The 23,008-nt window shown below is 37.0% G+C and overlaps 1 protein-coding gene across 4 annotated transcripts in view; it reads right to left on the reverse strand.

Annotated features, from left to right (window-relative positions):
• GRHL3 (grainyhead like transcription factor 3) overlaps positions 1-19,353 on the reverse strand; it is a 154,402-nt gene extending 135,049 nt beyond the window's left edge. For 2 of the 4 annotated variants that reach the window (XM_044083212.1, XM_044083221.1), the window contains exon 1: positions 19,229-19,353. In XM_044083212.1, the coding sequence (XP_043939147.1) occupies positions 19,229-19,245 (17 nt within the window). In that variant the 5' untranslated portion in view covers positions 19,246-19,353. The remainder of the gene's footprint in view (positions 1-19,228) is intronic. The other 2 variants (XM_044083230.1, XM_044083203.1) reach the window with 1 other exon arrangement.
• Between the last annotated feature and the right edge of the window lie 3,655 nt (positions 19,354-23,008).

Consider the following 23,008-nt stretch of genomic DNA (forward strand, 5'->3'; position numbering starts at 1 on the left):
TGACCCCTGCATTGTCAACGGACATTGGTCAGCAACACAGATGGTCAACAGATGTGCAAGATAGTCTTGCTGACTCTCTTCTAGAGCAACCTTGATGAGTGGAGGGGAAACCACAAATTTGTCCCAGGGGTTTCACCTGTGTCCTTGACGGGTGACAGGTGCTGACCGAGGTTTCTTTTTGGGGATAAACTGTTGGGTAGGCTGTTGTTCTTTTCCAATTGGATTAATATATTTAAAATGTGATTTTGATTGTATGTCATGTTTATTCATATTAATATAATTAGCATATTATGGTTTGAGGAAGTGATCTGGATGAGTATGTTTGAAATGTGATTTTGATTGGATATGTTGCATATTTATTGCAATGTGTTTTAGTTTACATTATGGTGTGATGAGATCATATGATCATGAAACTGCTTACCTTCCATTATGTGTTTTTATTTTCAGCCATGCATCAGTGTATTATTTATTTCTGTATTTTACAGTGTTCTAAATCCGTTTATTACTGACAAAATTGAGTTTTTTGATGGACAATCCTTCCTCTGAAAACTTGGTGCATTGTCCCTTTTCAGAGTTATCATCAACTTTGCTAAATAATTCCGATGGCAACAGATGCTGCCTTAATCTGTATAGTGATGTGAAGAGGATTTGTCCCCAGAAAAAAAAAAAAACACAGTTTGGCTTTTATCCTATTGGGATTACTTTTGTTCTGCCATGGTCCAAAAATGAATTGGCGATCCATATTCTTCTATTAATCATTCCTTTTTGGACCCTCACACCCCACCCCTCCTTACTCCAGGTGTCGGAAGACATAGAGTCAAAAGTCAGCTGGTCATCTTCTTGTGGTGGTTAAGCCATATTTTTTTTTCACCTGACACATGCTCCTGTTGGGCAGAAATTGCAGGTTCCACTATATTAGACATAGTGTGAGTAAATACTTCAACATATCTGTGACATCTACCTAGAACACATGGAGTCTCCTTAACAGGCTCCATCTCCCTTAGTGTGAATTCAGAGGATTTGGGGTACCATGTATTCTGAATCTTGAGTCAGTGTTACCCCAACACCTTCCCCCTGGGATGGGTACAGTAGCATAGGCAACTCACTCTCATCTGGCTCTCCATGTCAGTGTCCAGCTGGGTACTCTCTGTCTGGAGTCTGCATGCCATTCTTTTATCAATATTGTTTTCTCCATTGGCTCTAGTCTCCTCTTACACTGCAGATTTAATTAACTTTATTGCAAACTGTCCATAGGTGTGTGTTGTGTATAGAAGTGTGTGCATCCTTTTATGGATGAGTATTCCATCCAGGATTAATTTCATGCCTTATTCCCAGGTACCTTCCAGATAACTGTCGGTCCCCTCCAACCTGAATAGGATAAAGAGAGCATTAGAAAATGACAAGGGTGACTGAAAGTGGATAAGTGGCATCTTAAAAACGCACACCAAATGTGCTCATCTCCTGGAGCACTATGAATACACCTGGACTTGCACAACAGTAATATCACATGGAGAAGGGGTCATCAACTAAGGTTTGCTAGTAAACGTGGTAGTACCTGGTCATTTTGTGGTCATACAAATTTAGAAGATGTAACTGGTTGTTAGCAAAAAACAAAAAAAGGATATTGTGGTTTCAAATGATTTTATATATTAATTTATTTGCTTGTTTGTTAAAAGGACTGTAGGACTGGCTGGTCTGAATAACTATTTCAGCCATAAAGTTGGCCAACCATCAAAGGAATGCAGAAATGCAAATTGTCTGGATAACAGTTAATTAGGTATTTAACTGTTCCCCAACAGCAAGATTTACATTGGAGTCAAATACAAAGTTATTATAAAACAGTGCATAATCTTGTCAACATAAACAATTAAAAAGAATCATTGCATAGTATATGGCAATGACAGTGTTTGCAATAGCAATCAAATACTGAAAAATGGTATAACCTTCCAATGAAAAACAATGAAGTAAGACGGTATGTAAAGTGAAAACCAAGCAGAGGTTTTAAAAAAGATGGCAAACAAAAGTTTTATAACCCATCTAATACTAGAGTAACCATCTGGAATAAAACAAGTAATATCCATTACAGGACACTTTCTTATTTGTACAGCACTACCAAAGGCAGGTTGATTGCGAGAATAACAGGTTAATTTAGTCTCCCTAACTTTGAACAGTGATGTCCTTCTTGCTTAACAGTGCAAAAAGCGAAGAAACTGTCAGAGAAAATGATAGGATTGACAGGATTCTGGGAAAAACGTTGAGGTATTTCCAGGAAACTGTAAGAACAAAACCAAAATGCACGAATAAGTTTAGTGACTGTGTCTAAAATGCAAGAACCTGGAGAAATCCTTTATGAATTAGGCATTACATCAACAGTTCAGGGCCCAGCAGTATGAAACATGCTGAAAATATGCTCTGAGGTTCATTTAGGTGGAGTTCTCAGATTCTACATTGACTCATCTCACATCACTTTGCTCCAGAGATCAGAAGTTCATACATGCAAATCTGGGTATACATGGAAATTTACAAAGCTGACTGGTTAATGTTGTACTTAGAATTTATAAAGAAATCATAATCCTTCAATTACCTCTGAAAATGCCATATGATCTGTTAGGTGCCCCCACCCCCACCCCAAGTTCATGTCAAATGATTTGTTTAATTTCAAGTTAATTTTCATAGGTTTATTATGTGAGCAAGTTAAGATCTATTTTACATTATACTGGCGCTCTTCAGCCAAACCCTAATAGTTCTCCACTTAAAATATTCTTGAAAAGACATAAGAGAATTTTATAAGCTACTACAATGCAAATCAAAATAAATAAAATCATGGCGTTGTTTTTCATTAACATCATGAAATGAAAAATAAGGAAAGGCAGTGGAGTCCCAATGGCTCAGGAACTACAATGTCTCCCACTAATATTATTTTGGAATTTATTTTCAATTAATAAGATTCATTCATAAACCAGACTTCGCAAGTCATCTGAATTTGATAATTAATAGTATATGTGTACAATCTGCTTTGGGAAATGCATAACACACTGATTAAGACAATTTAATACACAGTTTAATATTTTGTGAAGTTCTGTGACAGATGGTTTAGGTACCCTGTCACAGAACTTCACAAATATATTAAACTGTGTAGCTACTAGAATTTACCTTAATCTGTGTGAAGCTCTGGGATTGCCACCTCACAGCAAGAGGTTCTCCGGTTCAATCCTCGGCTGGGGTGCCTTCTGTGCGGAATCTGCATGTTCTCCCTGTGGTCGCGTGGGTTCCCTCCGGGTGCTCCAGTTTCCTCCCACATCCCAAAGACATGCTGCAGGTGGATTGGACACACTAAAATTGGCCCTAGGCGTGTGTGTGTGTGTGTGTGTGTGTGCGCGTGTGTGTGTGTGTGCGCCTTCTGTGGAAAGTTGGGCGCTGGACTGGCAACTAGACACAGTAAAAACTCCACTGCCAATCATGAGCGGACAGTGATCTGCTGTGGCGACCCCTAACCGGGAAAAGCCAAAAGAAGAAGAAGAAGTGTGAAGCTCTGGGATAGGTAATAGTCTCAGTAACCTTTAAATGCTTTGTAACCCATTTACTTAATTTTTAGTTTCAGCTATATTGCACCCACAAGTGGCAGGATTACTGTTTGTCCTTTGTGGAAGTTAATTGGGTCTCACAGTCACACAAGAAACAGAGATGCAAAGAGCATTTAACACAGAACAGCCAGATCTGTTGTAATATTTTCATTTACAGATCACACTACTGTCAACAGGCACAAATTACAGATGAATTAAACTTCTTCAGAAAGAGAAGTGATGCCCCAGCTCTAGTGAAGTACATTTTTTCATGCTTAGGTGACTTACAAATCATTTTTTGGAGCTGTTTCTTTTTTCCTGGAAAGACAAACAGTCCTTTCAAAAAACTGTTTATGCTGGGCCATGGATTTGTGTTTAACTGATCACATTGTTTGCTTATATTAAAACAAACTTTATTTTCAAAACAATAAGTACAGTACATGGGTATTTTTTGTTTATTTGGATTTTGATATCAAGATACAGATTATTTGTACAATTGCTTGGTTTCTGGTTTTACCTAGCAGTTTTGGTCTGGAAAATCTGATTGTTCGTAACTAAACTATTTCCAAGCAGAGACTTCTTCTTCTTTCGGCTGCTCCCATTAGGGGTCGCCACAGCAGATCAACTCTTTCCATTTCTTCCTGTCCTCTGCATCTTGCTCTGTCACACCAACCACCTGCATGTCCTCTCTCACCACATCCATAAACCTTATCTTAGGCCTTCCTCTTTTCCTGTTCCCTGGCAGCTTCATCCTTAGCATCTTTTCCCAATATACTCTGCATCCCTCCTCAGTACATGTCCAAATCAGCGTAATCTTGCCTCTCTGGCTTTGTCTCCAAACCTTCCAACCTGGGCTGACCCTCTAATATACTTAGTCCTAATCCTGTCCATCCTCGTCACACCTAGTGCAAATCTTAACATCTTCAACTCTGCCACGTCAAGTTCTGACTCCTGCCTTTTTTAATCAAACTCAGGTTTGCTGAATGTAGTTCATTCACAGCTCATTATTTTAAAAAGTGTGCATACTGTAACATACATTTCCAGATGCTCATGCTCACATTATATGTCTCCTAACAAAACAAAGAATGTTTCAACTGATTTACTTGTTTGCAATGTTTGGTTACTCCCCCTTCCCTGCCCACAAGAGTCTTATTTGGGTGGATAGTCATAAATATTCAGCATTTTCCAGTGAATTGTGTAAGTTACGTCTTCCCACAGTCATCAGCAGTTGTTCCCCAGAAGAAAAAAAAGATCTCAAGATGTAATGTTTTTCTTTTTTTTTCTGCTTGTCTTCCCAGAAGTATCTGTTGAAAAAAAGGTTTTAAATGAAACAGAGATGTTTTTAAACTATACCTTGTCCCTTATGTATAATGCCCAACAATTAGTCCATCCTAAGTCTTTTTTCTTTATTTATAATGTTGTGATCCAATAGTGAAAGATATAAGCTTGGACTTAGATCTTGATCTGTGCAAAAAACCATAATAATGGATTTAAAACTCATGGTGCATAATATTAGTCATGTTTTAACAGCACACCTTATGCATGAAAAAATTTGCTTCTGGCAACAATGGTTTCGACCACAACCCACAAATGAAAAAAAAAATGCATATTCACCTTAACCCTTTAGAGACTAAACTGGAGATATTATTACAAATGTGTGAGATCACAGCATTCATTTTATTTCAGTGTAGTACTTTCTTACTGTATTCTTTCTTGCCTATCTGTGCTTTCATCTGGAAGGTCAATGCACAGTGGAACGCATTTTTTTCGGGAATCTGAAGAATCTTGCAAGCCTAAGTAAGACCTGCCCTGCCAAAAAAAAAAAAACACTGATTGACTAAAAGTGTCTATGTAAACTTAATTTATCTTGCCTCTGTTGCCTGTGCCTGGTAGAAAAGGGTTATAGACTGATGAATTCACTGAGCACGTTAACTAAATGAATATAATCCCACTGAAAGTGTGTTTTGCTACTGGACAGTTTCTAGCAACTCTATTTTATATGTCTGCAGCTCATAAGTAATAATTTGCTACCAGGATAATGGTGCTTGATTTCTTCTTCTTTTGCATAGCTTGTGTGACTGTTAGGTATGTGAAAGAAATGAGAAATTTATTTCCTATGTCTATACTGCTGAAGCTAGTAAGCCGCGGTGGTAAAGCGGTTGCGTTAATGCCTCCTACCAAGAGGTTCTCCCGTTCGATTCTCAGCTAGTGTGCGGGGAGTGCCTTCTGTGTGGAGTCGGCATGTCCTCCCCGCAGTCGAGTGGCTTCCAAATTCCGAAAGACATGCGTGAATGGGCGTACCTTCTTTGAAGGTTGGGCGTCTGGCTGGCAACTTGGCACCATAAAAATCTACTGCCAATCATTAGCGGTACGGAGTTTCGCTGTGGCGACTCCTTACTGGGAAACAGCATATTTCTGAAGCCAGATTTTGAATACATTTTCACTACATCATGTTAGGTGTGATAAAATCCATTGCCCAATTTGTCCCGGTGTAAATCTGGATTTTCTTTGATATGGTGGGCTTTCTCCAAACCATGCGGATGACGAACTATAGTGGCACAGTTTATGGTTGAAAAAAGGTCATTGAAGTATTAAGTTCACTTACCTAGTTAACAAACTGTATTAAAAAAATCAGTAGTAATACAAATTTTAGCCAAGGAGGTTATGAAATCATGCAACCAAGCAAACTAAGCCTCTTCTGTGAAGGTAAACAAATTTAAATCTAAACTGAATTTAAATGTATTTTAACCAGCTAAGTGTAGACATTCTTCTCAGACCTTTTTGGGTGGCGAAAGCCAGGGTACCTTTGGCGAGGCTTATATAGGCCCTAGGGCCAATAGCCTAATACCTACCTATGAACCTATGTTATCATACAGATATAGCCCAGTAAATAAACACTTGAAAATGCAGTTTGCTTCACATTTTGTTCAGTGTCTCAGCTTTAGCATATGTAGTTTGTTTTTTTTTTTTCGGCTTTTCCCGGTTAGGGGTCGCCACAGCAGAACTCCGGTCCGCTAATGAGTGGTAGTGGATTTTTACGTACCGGGTTACCAGCCCTGACGCACAACCTTCAACGAAGTCACGCCCCATTCACGTATGCCTCCACACAGAAGACACTCTAGCTGAGAATTGAACGAGACAACGTCTTACTATGAGGCGACAACGCTACCGCAGCAGCAGCACCACCGCAGCTATGCAAAACTGAAATGAAATGATATAGGGTATGGGTTGTAGTGCAGGAGCAATTTTGAGGGTGGGGATCTAAAGGTGAAATCAGGTGCAACTGGAACAGTGAATATTTCAGCAAGTAAAAGTGAGATATTTTACTGAAATGTAGGATTTTACAAGGCAAGTTACATTTTTTACATTGTAAACGGTTTGTTTTCACTTTACAATCATATTAAAACTCTTGCTGTAGAGTTTTAGCTTTGTTTCTTATCACATTAACGTGTTTGGTAAATTAGCATAGCTTTCTGCAACAGTCAGAGGAAAGTTAAAAACTTATAGGGCATTGTTTATTTTCTTGATTTTTATAGGAAGCAACCAAGCAAACTAAACCTCTTCTGTGAAGGTAAACAGATTTAAATCTAAACTGAATTGAAATGTATTTTAACCAGCTAAGTGTAGACATTCTTCTCAGACCTTTTTCAGCTACAACTGTGGCTTGCAAGGCTAAATGCAACATAAATGCAAAGTTTGCTTAGACAGTCAACAAGTATGTTCTTAGGATTTGGAAGAAAACTGAAGCTGTACCATGTCACAAATCACTCTCTCACTGATAGCTGCAAGCAGAGCGAATTTCAGCAAATCAGGCATCCAACACCTGAATAAATAATCCCGACTATATAAAATAACACCTGTTTTGTTTAATTGCAAGCAACCTGTTTTAAACGTATTTCTCAGATATATCTTGCTATTTAATCTTTGATAACTAGATACGATCTACTAAACATAATTTCCAAATATGAGCTTCTTCTTCTTCTTCTTCTTTCGGCTGCTCCCATTAGGGGTCGCCACAGCAGATCACCTGTTTCCATTTCTTCCTGTCCTCTGCATCTTGCTCTGTCACACCAACCACCTGCATGTCCTCTCTCACCACATCCATAAACCTTATCTTAGGCCTTCCTCTTTTCCTGTTACCTGGCAGCTTCATCCTTAGCATCTTTTTCCCAATATACTCTGCATCCCTCCTCAGCACATGTCCAAACCAATGTAATCTTACCTCTCTGGCTTTGTCTCCAAACCTTCCAACCTGGGCTGACCCTCTAATATACTTATTCCTAATCCTGGCCATCCTCGTCACACCCAGTGCAAATCTTAACATCTTCAACTCTGCCACATCCAGCTCAAACTCCTGCCTTTTTGTCAGTCCCACTGTCTCCAACCCATATAACATAGCTGGTCTCACTACCCTCTTGTAGAACTTCCCTTTCACTCTTACTGGTACTCGTCTGTCACAAATCACTCCTGACACTCTTCTCCACCCACTCCATCCTGCCTGTACTCTCTTCTTTACCTCTCTTCCACACTCACCATTACTCTGAACTGTTGATCCCAAGTACTTAAACTCATTCACCTTCGCCACCTCTACTCCCTGCATCCTCACCATTCCTCTATCCTCCCTCTCATTCACACACATATATTCTGTCTTAGTCCTGCTGACCTTCATTCCTCTTCTCTCTAGAGTATATCTCCATCTCTCCAGGGTCTCCTCCACCTGTTCCCTACTTTCACTACAGATCACAATGTCATCTGCAAACATCATAGTCCACGGGGACTCCTGTCTGATCTTGTCTGTCAACCTGTCCATCACCATTGCAAATAAGAAAGGGCTCAGAGCTGATCCTTGATGTAATCCCACCTCCACCTTAAACGCATCCGCCACTCCCACCGCAGACCTCACCACTGTCACACTACCCTCGTACTTCCAAATATGAGCTATCTGATTAAATTCATGTCCCATATAATATGCAATACAAAGTAGTATTATACCAACTAGTAGTAGCCATGTGTGTATTCTGTAGCAGTTCTAGAACTGGCTGCTTGGTATCTCCTGACTAACATAGTTGTTCCAGGAACAGATGTCTCTACTTTGGCACATATTTGACAAATTCAGCATCATATATGTGTGTGTGTGTGTGTGTGTGTGTGTCACTCTTGCTGTTATTTCATTTCTCACTGTTTCTCCAATGTAGATGCCTTCTACATTCTTGCATTGACAATCCCCAAATGTTTTGTTTAGGTATCATTTTTATTAACTGGCACCTTAAATTAGATCCCCCACACCAAATTAATAATATAATGTCTGTTGCAACTGCTGTCTCTTTTTTTCTGAATTCATAGTTTACCTATAACATAACAAACAGTCATAACTTAGAATTCATATTTTTTTTTGTGTATGTACCTCTCCAAACACCTGCACCAACTGGAAAGGCCACAGAAATACTTCACAAAGAGAATCCATGGCCTCCAACACCTGTCCTATGTAGACAGGCTGAAATCACTATCACTCTACTCGGTATCATACAGATTGCTCAGAGGTGATCTGTGTCTTGCTTACAAGGTGATATCAGACCCTGCCCTACTAGAGAAGCTCCATATCTATAAGTCTAACTCCTCACGCATTACCCACTTGAAAGGCCTAAATCTAATATGCAATATCAACAAAACCTGTTGGAGTGACAGGTTTGCCTCCCAGAGGCTGCTTTGTCTCTGGAATAGACTTCCCATATATGTCAAACAGTGTACCTCACTGACCCTCTTCAAGTGCAACCTTGATGAATGGATGGGATACTACAAATTTGTCCCAGGGGTTCCAGCTGTCCCTCTTTGACAGGGGTGAAAGGTGCTGACTAAGGTTTCTTTCTTTTTTGGGCATAAACTCTTGGCTAGGTTTATAAGGGCCCCAGGACCATTAGCCTAGTAACCTCCTATGACCCTATGATTTCCATACATGTTTTACATTTGTTTCTGGATCTGCAAATAGTTTTAGGTCTACGGTTTTCACAGCTTATTGTTTTGAAGTAGGCAGATCATACTGAGACAGTATACCATATTCCAAAAGAGTTGTTGTCAATGTAAGCGAATTAACTTACACCACAGGATAGATTCCAAAAGACCTGCTATCAGTGTAAGGGTCACTTATACTGAGATCAAGTCTTTTGGAATTTGGGCCAGTATGCTTTTCTTGTTTCCAGAAGATAATTAATCCACTTAACTTATTTTTGTAAATGATTGCAATTCTGAACATATCAATATTTTACTTCCTCTTGACTGAAAAGTAGAAACAGGAAAGTGTGATGTTGCTAGTACAATCTTTCCATTGGAGATCATGAAATCTTGCATGGCTACCAGAAAAGAGTTAACCTTGGAAATTCCATCCACAGACCTTCATTATTAATGATGCATTTAAAAATATAAATATCCAATTATTCTCAACTGTTTTGTCCAATGCTGATGATTCTTACTTTTAAGAAACCATAAAAAACAATGACAGAGGAAATCTTTTCAAAGGCAAAGATGCTTTCAGCAATGAGCGGAAAAGAAGCTTGCTAGTTAGTCTGGAATAGTAGGGTGGTCTATGTGGGGTTTAATGAATTGGTCGTTTAGCATATGTCTTCGCTTGGACTCAGAACTGTGACTTTGAATGGCTCTGCCATACCACACTAGAAACACAAAGGTAAAGGGTGGTAGCAAACAAATACAGATGCCCTTTCCAGTGTGACAGTTTTCCTCATTTTTTGACACCAAATGTACCTGCCCTATCAGCTCTTCACCTTTTTATTATCATGCTTAAATTCTTATTTTATTTTTTTTTTTGAGCACATAAGTGCTTTTATTCCAACACTGGCTTCTTCTCTGCATCCCCAGCCCCATTGAAGAGTCATACACATGTAGTGTGTTGCCTGTCGGTTCAATCATGCGATATTATTTTCAGAGACAAGAACATACAAACTCAGATTGTTAAAGTACTATCTTGCTATCGGAGCGGGAGACCAACCACTTCTTATTCTGCAGTATTAGTATTATATGAGACGAATCATACTGGTTAAGAAACATCAATTACAGTCAGAGTAAAATGGTCTAGTCCTTAACTGTACCAGGTTTTGAAACAAATTTCAAAACCCTGCTCACTGTCAGTAAACATTAACATTTTAATAGTAATTCTTCCCATTTTTACCTTGGTATTTCTGCACACAATTAGCTGCATAGTATGCAAACTATGATTGCTAAGGTAGCTTTACTTTTTGTGTTATCTGAAATTTATAATTTGATAGATTTAATGGATTTTTTTTCTCTGCTACAGAGAATAAGATCTGTTAATTTAACATATCATACTGCAGTGGTGGTGCTGCGGTAGCATTGTTGCCTCACAGTAAGACGTTGTCCTGTTCGATTCTCAGCTAGACCGTCTTCTGTGTGGAGACATGCATGAATTGGTGTACCTTCGTTGAAGGGTGTGCATCAGGGCCAGCAACTCGACACGTAAAAATCTACTGCCAATCATTAGCGGACCGGAGTTCCGCTGTGGCGACCCCTAACCGGGAAAAGCCGAAAGACACAACAACAACAATAACATGCTACTCTTATACAGACAAGAACCAGGAGTCAGGTCCTTACTGAAAAAAAAAAAAAAACTACTGATGTGGTTGTGTGGGTGTAGCCTCTCTGGCAGCAATAATAACCTTATTTCCATGGGAGAATGTACAGAGGTATAGCCAGGTATACAACACAAAAGTGAAACAATTTTGAGGGGGTAAGGCACTTTGATCTGCACGAAAGTATGACATACAGTCTTCAAAGCACACAACTGTAACAAAATGTGGCAAATGAACCAGCAAAGAAGGTAAATTTGCCCACAAGGATTTATTATATCAGTAGCTGTTCAAATAAATGGTTGTTGTCTGAGAATTCACGGCACTCACCTCATTTTAATTTACATATTTAAGATAGGCACCACAGAAAAAGGGTATTTATTTTGTGAGGTATGACCAAAGACTAGCCCTGTGCACATGCCAGTTTTTTAGCAAACCCCTTCTAGCAGGCAAACATATATGCTATGGATGTTTAGGTTGTTTTTGTTTCTAAAAAAGATTTCTTAAATTTTATTACTTTTGTTATTGTTATCACTTTATTTGGGACTATTAGAGTTAATCTAGGCTACTGATTAGTACCTACATCTGATTAAACTATTGTTTGTTTTGTATAACTGGTACTTAAATGGCCTGTTTACCATTTTGATGAGCCACATTTAATGCGGGGTGTTTTACAGTGGTAACAGTAGATAAAAAATGTGCAATCTTTGAATGTAGGTATAACTGTTAAATGTATATAGAAATAAATGCATCTTTTTATAATTACTGCATATATAGTTAATGGTGTTTGCTTACTGCTTAAAAGATGAATCTAGCATTATTTATTATTAATGAACTGTACTGAAACTGTGTCTTGAAGACCTGTGTTCAATTTGACTGTGGGGATGCTTCACATTACACTATATGACAATCAAACAAGCAGACTAAAGTTCCCAGGTGCTCAGAAAAGAAGGCAACTAAAACTAAAGTACATGTAGCATTTATTTATGCATTTATTTATATCTTTCTCAGTGTGCAGAAAGATGAAAATGCTGTGGTTTGCTATAGATCCTTTGATTTCTCCATTAAATGCAGCTTTTTTTTTCATTAGTAATTGATAGATAATCATGTTATAATTAAATTACTGTATACACAATGCACTATTTTTTAAAGGAAAGGGTTCTTCATCTAGACAGGTTCAGATAGGTTGGGCTCAGATATGTTCAACTTTGTAAGCTATACTAGTTAGGTATTACAATTACCTTGGTATTGTTGCATAGATTTTGACAGTGAATCATTATTTATTGTTTATGCAAAGAAAACAGAAGCCATTATCAGGCAAAGACTGTTTTGCCCACCTAGCCTCCTTACTTCGTCTCTCCTGCATTGCCACATCTTACCTTTATCCTAGAAAATATCTAGCATAGAATATTTATGTATGCATCATTGATTATTAATACTTGCTCTGTTCAAGTGTGTATAGACATCCTAAACTCTTTTTTTCAAGTTTTCTGCTAGCTGAACATTTATGATGAAAAAGAGATAAGCCATGCAGTTTTTTTTTTCTTTTTGAGTTCAGGGGTATTAAACATGTTAAATTACAGTTAAGAGTTAACCTCTACAAGTCATTACATATTTTCTGAACTTTCGTTTTCATATATTTAAAGACAGAATTTCAAACTACAGCATATCTAGACTCAATTCATTTGTTGGAATTTATCATACTTGTCATGGACATACTGGCATAAAGAATAGCAATATCTTTAATCATTATCTAACCAACATTTTCAGACTGTGGCACTCATCTCCTCCTGGCTGACATTCATTCTTTCCCATTTTTACTTTCTTGTTCTTATCCTTTAAGAATTTTCTATTGATTTTCATGTAAATATTTATTATAAATTCCCTGCCTGGATGTACTGTTTATTTCTTCCCTTGCCAAATTCATTCTTTTCCCAATTACTAATGCATTTTACACGGTATATCTTAATAGCTGCATTGACTTAAGGTCACCACTACATTATACTTTATAAGTACTTTTTTTTAAATTTTTTTTTTAACGTTTAGCTGTCATACAGCACTTATAAATATATATTTCTGGTATTAAAGTTTTAATTATTGCATATTTTAGCGTAACAAAGCAAGTGTAGTATGAGAAATAATCAATTGATTTTGTGAGGAGATACGTAATTACTGCATATAGTTTTATAACCCAATGCTTGTTTGCATTATTTATAAACTGTTTTTTTAGCAATGCTTCTAACCCGGCACACCATTACAGAATAAACTGGTGATATTCTGTCTAAAGAAAAAGACACCAGACAGGGGTCACCAGTGCCTTCTTTATTCATTTGAAATAATTCATTAACAGAAAAGTTCTCATTTAGTTAATCCATATTTTTTAACTGCAGCAGTAGAAAGAATTTCAGAAATAACATTTTAAGACACTGATTAGAAGGAATTGTGTAAGAATTCAAAAAAAAAAAAAAAACTGTTGCAAGCAACAATGTGGTCAAAGAATAAAACCTAAGAGCAAGACATGGGTAAAGAAATGGTGTGGTAATCAGCAGTGAGTGAGAACAAATTAGGAGAGCTTTACTAAAATCAAAGTTCAATAGGAGGGTGTGGAAAGACGGGTATCTCAGCGTCAGACATAAAGCCAAAATTGACGAAGGAAAATGCAGAGGGAAGATTTTGGCAAATGAATGGATGGGGCATGTTTAACATATAACTGGGGGTGCAATTGCCTTTTAAGGAGGCAGGAAGCAACAGGCTCAGCTAAATGTGTCATATGTAGGGAGTGACAGTACATGCAAGTTGTTCTACAGGATTAAGACATAGCAGGAAGGAATGACAGAAGCATGATTTTCTACAGCAAGGAGGCAAACTAAAGTTGCTGTTATTCATGCATTATGTTAAGATCGTTACCTGTGACAAGGCATGCCACCCGGTGGTGTAAACTTTGGCTCTCGAAGATTGCCACTGTTGACACCCAGACCCCATGTAAAAAATGGGAAAAAGGGGTTGAGGATAAATGAAGATTTTTGCATTCTGACTTAGCTTCATAGATGTTTTCTGATTTTTCTAATAAGACAATGTGCTGCTTACCAGAGCAAAACCTCTGAAACCACTGAACAAGTCTATACAGAAGATTTTGCTACTAAATTTACATGTTAAAATATATGCTGCAGTGAAATGAAAAGTGGTGCTTTCTCTAATCTTCTGCAAGGGGTTTCCAGGGTCATTGATATGAATTTTATTCATGTCTGTTTTACAGGTACATTCAGTGTTATAAATGCAATCTGTAGAAGTTTCATAATGTCATTTTAAAATTTTGAAGAAATAACTTTGTAGCGACAACTAATATTATAGTTTTGATCAAAGCGTGAGTAGTTTCCTAATAGATTTGAAAAATAAACAGAGGTATCTTTATTTTGTAAAAGCATAAATCAGAGCAGGTGACCTCGTGGACTGTAACAAGAATTTGTTCCACCCAAAATTCCCAAGTAGGGTTTTACAATTTCATGTTAAAAAGGTATTTACACCAGACACAGGGAAACTTCGCAAAACACACTTTAAGGATTTCTGTTGTGTCAATCTGAAAGTAAATGTTTTTCCATAAACTGGAAAATTATATAGGCATCAGTATTATAGCTGAATTCTAACTTCTCATATATTTATGACTTTTTAGAAAAAAATACTATTTTTCAAGGATTGGAATACTGCCTATTTCTTAAAAAGTTATTTAAATTTCACAAGAAAAGCAGGATTCACATAAGCCTACTGATGCCCGTAATCTGTCTTTTCTGATATGCACATACTCTCTCTCTCTATCTCTCACACACACACACACACACACACACACACACACACACACACACACACACACACACACACACACACAGAATATTTTATCAATTAGTTAAGATATTTAGAAAATGTTCACATTTTTTATTGAAATATTTTGGGAAATCTGCCAGTACAGTTAACTCTCAGTTAACTGAAACTCAAGCAACTGCCAAAAAAAAAAAAAAATCAAAGAAATATAGTACATTTTCCATGTGTTGCACCTTCTGCCCCCCCCCTTCCTCCCGCAGAAACATACCTTACGTTTTTAGAGTTTTAAAAAGAAGATAGGAATAAATTCCATCTTGTCCATCTCTCCCCAACCTAAGAATAAATAAAACCAAACAAACAGTATAGGGTACAGTATTAGTCAGGCCTATTTTTAATAGTAACTCTCAAGCAACCAGAAACTACAGTTTTGGCTTTCATTTTAAAGCAGTTGTACCTTAAAGACAGTATTTCACTGTGATGAGTGTTTTGCCATGTTATAGCCCATATGATGTGATATGCATCTAATTATTGTTCAGGAGGTTATGCACAGTATACAGCTTACAGGACATCCACAAGGAAAATGAATAGTCTCGGAACACTTTTGCAAAAGTTATTTTGAAGACCATGACTGGCCATCTTCTGAAAATAATGAAAACACTCGAATATAAAGAACTTCAGCACAGGATGCCATGCAGAACAAGTATGCACACAGACAGACAGACAGATAGATACACAGATACCCTTTGGACTTTTTATATATTACTTTTACATAAAGATGACAAATCCATAACCACTTCACATGACACACATATTCTCCTCAAGAGTTTAGGCAGTAAAGAAACTTCGACATGTTGAAGAAATGAAACCTAAGCTGATGTACAGATACAGCAAGGTACCTTTATTTCTGCCCCCATAATTCTGCAGTAATGATAAGCTTGTGAACTCCAGGCTTTCATGAGGTGCCTTTCTACACTCTGCATATGCTTTCTACTCTGTTCACTCAATAATCACCACAAAAATACTATAGCTACTGTATGTAACTCAAATTATGCACTAAAACTGTAAGAGTATATTTCAGCAGCATCAGTGGTGTAACAGTCAGCCCATTCAGCCTTAGTGCAGAAGGCTGTGGGTTCTATTCTCACAATAGGTAGATGAGTTGTTCACACTGCAGTGCAGCATAAGGGGTGGGGGGCTACTATACTCCTTAAAGTATCATCCCTTGGACTAGATATTAAACTGAGGCCCTGTTGGTTGTAGTAGCTCAGATGGATGTTAAAGATCTTATGGCACCTATTGAAAAAGTAAGAGATGTTCCAAGCAAATTTTCTCTACTAGCTTAAGTACTACCCCAGGAGTCCCCTGAAAAGAGACCAACAGCTTGTGGGACTAACCCACCAAATAAAGGATAAATAAATAAATATTACATTATTTTTGTAATAACATTAAAATTTAGTGGGCTAGTTTTTTGGTTTGTTCTTGCTTTTTTTTTTTGTTTGTTTATTGGGAGGGAACTTGAGCAGCATAATGCCTCAGTTATTCAGTTATAAGGTGTCTATCTCTCTGGTCCTGGGATCAGTCCTGACTTCCAGTCACTGTCTCTTTGGAGGTTGTAAGTTCTTCCCCATCAGTATAGGTTCACTCTGACTACTCCAGTTTTTTGCATCTAACAAACACCTGCTGGTTGATTGCCTAGACTAAATTACCCATCGATATTTCAGTTACCTAGTTAATGAAAAAAATAAAAATAAGTCAACATGAATTATTTTTTAAACATACATTTATTAATCATTTTGTAATAATGTAAAAATAAAATTCCTAACATTGTATGGTAGTCAGGGTCTGGATTAAAATCTGACTGTATTTTTGGTGCCCACTTTAACTAGTAGTACTGTGTCACATAAATTCTGACAGGATATAATATCAGTCGCATATTGCATCTGCAGCTGATAGTCACAGACAATGGATGGTTGCTTTCTTGTTCTTCTTACGGAAAATATGCTAGTGGCCTTGCTTGTCCAGTAAATGTAAATCATAATACATATGCCAATGCCATCAGCAGCATACAACACAAAGCATGTATTGTTACATAATCCAGATGTGTTAGTGCAATTAACTAAAATATTCTATCCCAGCTCACAAGAGCTAGTAACTTAGGTCTACACTGAAACTCAAACATATATACATTATGTTCGTGTATATATGCTGTGCTGTTCTAGGATTTATCCAAATAGTATAGACTTTGTGTTAGGGTCTTTATGGTCCAATTTCAGTTACCCGCTAAATAAATAAAGAAATTGAAAAGCTAAATAAATAAAGAAAATGAAAAGCAGCATCTATCGGTCCAACTTTTAACAGCAAGTACAGGATCATAGGATCGTAGGAAGTTACTAATTACTACTATGTTCTGATTTGCCAAGTATTTTAATTGTAGGCACTAAGTAATTTGGACAAACTTTTATTGCTACTTTAGGTTCATAGGTTCGTACTAGGTTAACTGCCCTTATGGGCCATTTTAAGCCTAGCCAATTACCCCATGTCAGAATCAAACCCTGCACCTTGTGTTTCTAAGGTAAGCACCTTTACAAGTTTGTTTTCTATATTTTATTTTACTGTGTCTGGTAGTAAACCAATAGGCAGTAAAGACAACTGCTTGAGTCATGATTGTCTCTTCAGCTGTAATAGGCTGATGACTTCACTAATGTACAAGTGGAGACTGTGGGATTCAAACCCTTATTGGGACATTTCTGCTGTTGACCATCTCCTCATCATAAACACTAAACTAAAATGTCACCCATTCAGTATGTGCTTATGTGGCACTTAGTTATACAAAAACAACAAAATAATATTTTCCAAATATTACAGCGATCTATGTAACACAACAGCAAAATATTTGCTTCTGGACCATGACAATATCAGCTGTGTTCCTCTAAAGTATTAGCTCGTAAAACACTTAAAAGCCTGCCTTCATAATGAAACGAAAGTAGTGTGATTTATATATATATATATATATATATATATATATATATATATATATATATATAGACAGATTGCCAGTAAGAATAAGGCTGGAATATTGCCAAAACATTGTTAAGTTTATGCTGAGTAGGTAAGGAAACCAAATCCACTTCCTAGTTAACTGCTATGCTTCCCAAGAAATACGCTGCTTCTGCGCGAATGTCAGCATCTTAAGCAAGCTGTACAGAATGACAGCAAAAACTAATTCCATTCTTTTAATCAAAAACTATTACCATTCAGAGCCTGATGGTCTCTTGGTAATGGATGTACTTGTGCAACAAACACATAAGCAAACCAAATGAATGGTACAAATAACTTTATGAAATACTACAAGTCTTGTACACTGCAAATAAATTATGCTAATATGAGCACCGCCTAATATTCTAAACCTTTTACACAGAAAAGAAAATTCTTAATATATGGCTTTAGTTGCACTAAGACACGTATTTTGAAAATTATAATCCATGCAAAGTTCACTACGTGGTCTTTTTTACATCAGCTCCTTTTACACTTTGCTGAGAAAGTTAGCTATCATTTTAGGTAACAGCATTTAGGTATTGAAAAGAAATACATTCTAGTCAACAGCTTAAAACATTTGTAATCACAGAGTTTCCAAAGCAAAAGGCAATCATGTTGTGGGTTTCCTGCTGAGAACGCTTGCCTCTAGCTATTGTCAAGAATCCCCCCTTCCTCCCCCTTCCCACATATTTCCCATCACCAACACAAGAGACAAAACCTGTTTTACTGACAATGTTCCCGCTGGAATGTAGAAGTCTCCACCTGCTTGAACCAGACAGTTTTGCAGAACAACTTTTTTCTCTTCATTCATTCCTGTACAGCAGACATGTTCATACATAAAATGAATAAAGTATATGTGTGTTTCAAATACTATGCTTTGTTGTGGTTGTCATAGAAACATACAAAGCACCTTATTGTTTTCATAGAATGAAGATGGGAAAACTGGGATTAGCAAACAAATACTGCAAACATAAGTATCTGTATTTAGGGATTGAGAAATGCTTAACAACCTAAAACTTCATGCTTGTTTTACAAGATAAATTATTGATTTAAATTATAGCAACCATGGCATTAAGCATTTACTGCCAAGATTACCACACTTTACCTCTCTCAGCATATGTCATGGTAATGTAACATGCAAACATTCAAGTACAAACACAGGAAGAAAAAAAAAAACACACACAGTTACAGCAGTTACTGTAAAAAAAAACTACTTACTCCAGTTCCTTAGACATGTTATCTCTGGAAGCCCTTCTAGAATAGATATTGACAATATCCAGTCTGTTCAGTGCTAACACCTACACCATTTAGAGACTGCCCGTGGAAAGTAATGTGATTTATGTTGAGTTCACTATAGAGGTATGTGCTGACAGGTAGCTTTCCTAAGATCAAGTGCTGATTGGATGATGAGACAGGTGCCTTAAGACAGGTACACCTAGACAGGTGCAATAATTAACTCTTTAACTGCAACACTCATTCAAATGTAGATGTAAAGTGGAGACACTAATCTGTAGTGTTAGGACAAGCCTGCAGCAGACAGAAACAGAAAAGGTGCCCATACATTGTACCTGCTAACAAAAGAGTAATTGTTAATCTCACAATGCTATAGAGACATTTAAGAAATCAGTGCTGTGAAAAAAAGTAGTAGTAATGATGTTACAGCACACATCAGAGAACAAAGCAGAATATGTAATTTTAATACCTCTCAACCTATTAGTACAAGAAATCTGGACAAAACTTAAAATAATGTTGGGACAAAGACCCCAAAATAGGGACATATTTTACATATAGATCTTATGAACTTAGTTGCTAGAATAACAGGTTTTGTGTTAGCATGCATTTTCCGAAGGATATGAAGTCCAAAACCCAAATGTATGTTGTTATTTAGTGACTTCAATTATCAGTGATTTGCCAGAAAACTACAAGATGAATGAAGAACAGACCAAAAAACATGAGGCAAAAATGTATTTTATTTATTTTATTTACAGTTTGTTTACTGGGATAGTCCATTAGGCCAAGAAGAGCACATTTTTAATGCAGGCCCAGGAAGAAAAGCTCCTTAAACAGTATAGAAATTGAAAAGTTAACATATGTTCACAAGTTATTGCACAATTTAAGAAATTACAGTATGCAATGAAAGTAAAACAAAACATATATATATAAAACAAAAAAAATGGTGTAACGTGCTCTGTTGGAGCATCAAGGTAGTACCGACAAACATGAGTAGGTTACACGTGGTGTAAAATAGTAGAGGCAATGAGCCTCACACAGCATATTTAAGAATTTTAGAGAAACAAGGGAATTCAGGGTTATGAGTCTTGCAAGTATAAGAGAATGTAAGAAATAGCAGGGAGTGAGTAACATTTGAAGAGAAAAGGTAGATAAAAATAGTACAGATCAGTGTTATAATTAAGTTAAGAGAGTGGGGGGTAGGGAAGTAGGGGTAAAGTAGAGGGACGTCATGTGGGGACATCTGGACATTCTGCGAAAATCTGTTCAGTTGAGAGGCATGTTTTATGATGTTATTAAACAAGAAAGCACAACAGGGTGTATTGAGCAATATTGCCAGACCAGCAGTTGATCAAGGCGAAAAAAAAGACGGGGTATTCAGGAATTCAGCTGTTCAAAGTTTGGAAAATGTCAAGGGCAAGTCAGGTAAGAATTAAAAGCACACAGGCTTTAATGGGTTGGGGATATTATATTGCCATTGTCTTTAGCATGTATTATTTTACCACTGGACTAACATTACTCATGCTATACCATATTTATTCATGCATTTATTTAATAACAAGTTAGGCTAGCTGGTTTGTAGGCATTTCATGATCCAGGCAAAAGACAGACAGACAGGCAAACAGTTTAAGCATACATGTATGTGCATTCAGAGTCAAATGATACAGTGATGCTACCACATACAGACTATTATAGTTAATACAGACATTTTGCTCACATTAAAGTTCAGACAAACGAACTGACCAGTATTTTTTCAAAGGTAAGTGGAGAAGGTTGTGTCCCTCCAAACATCTATACACTAGTCTTATCTGCCACAACACTGCAATATAAAGCTGACCTCCTGATGTTTGTTGTAATTAAAATCATTTATTATATGAATATTTTCTTATACTTGGTTGCATCCTTACCACCTCCATGAATCTTCTCAACATTCTGTTGTTTGATATTGTAAAGAGCAGGTGTTCATCTGCTGGGCTGTAAAAACTAACATGTAAAGTTTTACAATCAGTATACTCAGTAAATGCATGTGTTTTTTAATAATTATTTTGCAGGGTGTGGTGAACACCCATGACATCCATAATTTAGTCTGTCTACACTTTTCCTGATTTCTGGCTGCAGGAAAACATATGGAAATTATTATGGTCCTTTCCTCTGTCTCTCTGTCATTCCAGTGATCAAGGGACATACTCTTCCATGCTTCTTCTATGTTCCTTACTCTTATGAGCTATGATTCCTACTTTTCATTAGAGTGGTATCTGTATCTCTCAGTTTCCCTCACCATCTTTCTTTCCAATGACCTGTGTCCCTCATTTTGTTTTATTTTACTTCTGATTGTTCCTGTCGATTATTCAGATAATCTGTGCCTCCATTGTTCTTCAGTATCTTTCAAGATCATGATCAGGGTACCTCCTTATCTTTTGAAGACATGTGCCCTCCTGTACCCTGAATGTGGCTTATTCATATGACCCATGTTATTTATTGTCCTTTACTGTGAAAAATTTTCTCTGTCACTGTTTCTCACAGCCCCTTATCATGATGGCCAGTACATCATTGTGATCGGCTCTCTCTCTCCCAACCATTATTCATTGTCTGTTATTCTAATGATTTCTGCCATTCACTGTTCCCTGTACTGGTGAACTTTATCTATCACTATCAGTCACCACCCCTTATTTTAATGGTCATTGTCCATTATTTCCTGTCGCACTTCTTTTTCTACCAGTCTTAGCCCTTCCCAGTCCCTACTTTTACTCATTCTGAGTGTTTTCCCCTCATTTCTAATAGCAGAAGGTTGAAATGTATAATAGCTACACAATCTAAGTGTTTTTCACTATTTATTTGTTTAGTTATTTAGTTTACTTACTTAGTTTATGTACTCACTGTAACACTGGTGTTTCTTTTACAGAAGCTAAGAACTGCAGTAAATCACACCTGCACAAGCCATTATCAGGCATTAAACTGCAGACTGTGAGAAGTGTTTCTCCAAGATATGCTACCCATCAGCAAAGTACCTACAGGCTATTCTAAAACACATGAAGGGAGGGACAAACAAATGCATCTAAAAATTCTGACCCCAATGAAAGTTGCATTTCTTATAGTGACCTTGAAGAGGAACCAGATGTTACAGTGGAGTTCAACAGAAGTACACACAGACACGCACACAGACACACACACACACACACACACACACACACACACACACACACACACACACACACACACACACACACACACACACACACACACACACACACACACACAGATGCGCATGCACACACACACACACACATATAAATATATATATATATATATATATATATATATATATATATATATATATATATAGTGTATTAATTTATTTATTGACATTTGATTATTGTGAAAGTCTGACTGGGTAGAAAACCATTTTCAGTGGAGGCCCAGGGAGAAAAGATCAAAATTATTACATCCAAATTATTCCAAAACATTTAATGAATAATAATTTTACAATCTTCAAAAATAAAACAAAACCATCTGCCATTTAAATAATTAGAAGAAATTAGACATAATATAATAACGTTGGTTAAGAATCGATGCAAGTTATATGACAAGCATTTAATATTTAGAGAAATGTTTGACAATTTGTTGAGAGGTTAAAGGTAAATTAGTCCAATACAAACAGGAATTGCAAAATGAAGTAAGGGAAAAATAACATGATATATTTAGAGGGAGAGAGTCAGGGAAGAGAATTTGATAGAAGTAGGAAGTAAGTCAAGAAGGGGGGTTTAAGGA

This window comes from Protopterus annectens, chromosome 1.part1 (genome assembly GCF_019279795.1).
Source record: "Protopterus annectens isolate FY-2018-M chromosome 1.part1, PAN1.0, whole genome shotgun sequence".
NCBI classification, from domain to species: Eukaryota; Metazoa; Chordata; order Ceratodontiformes; family Protopteridae; genus Protopterus; species Protopterus annectens.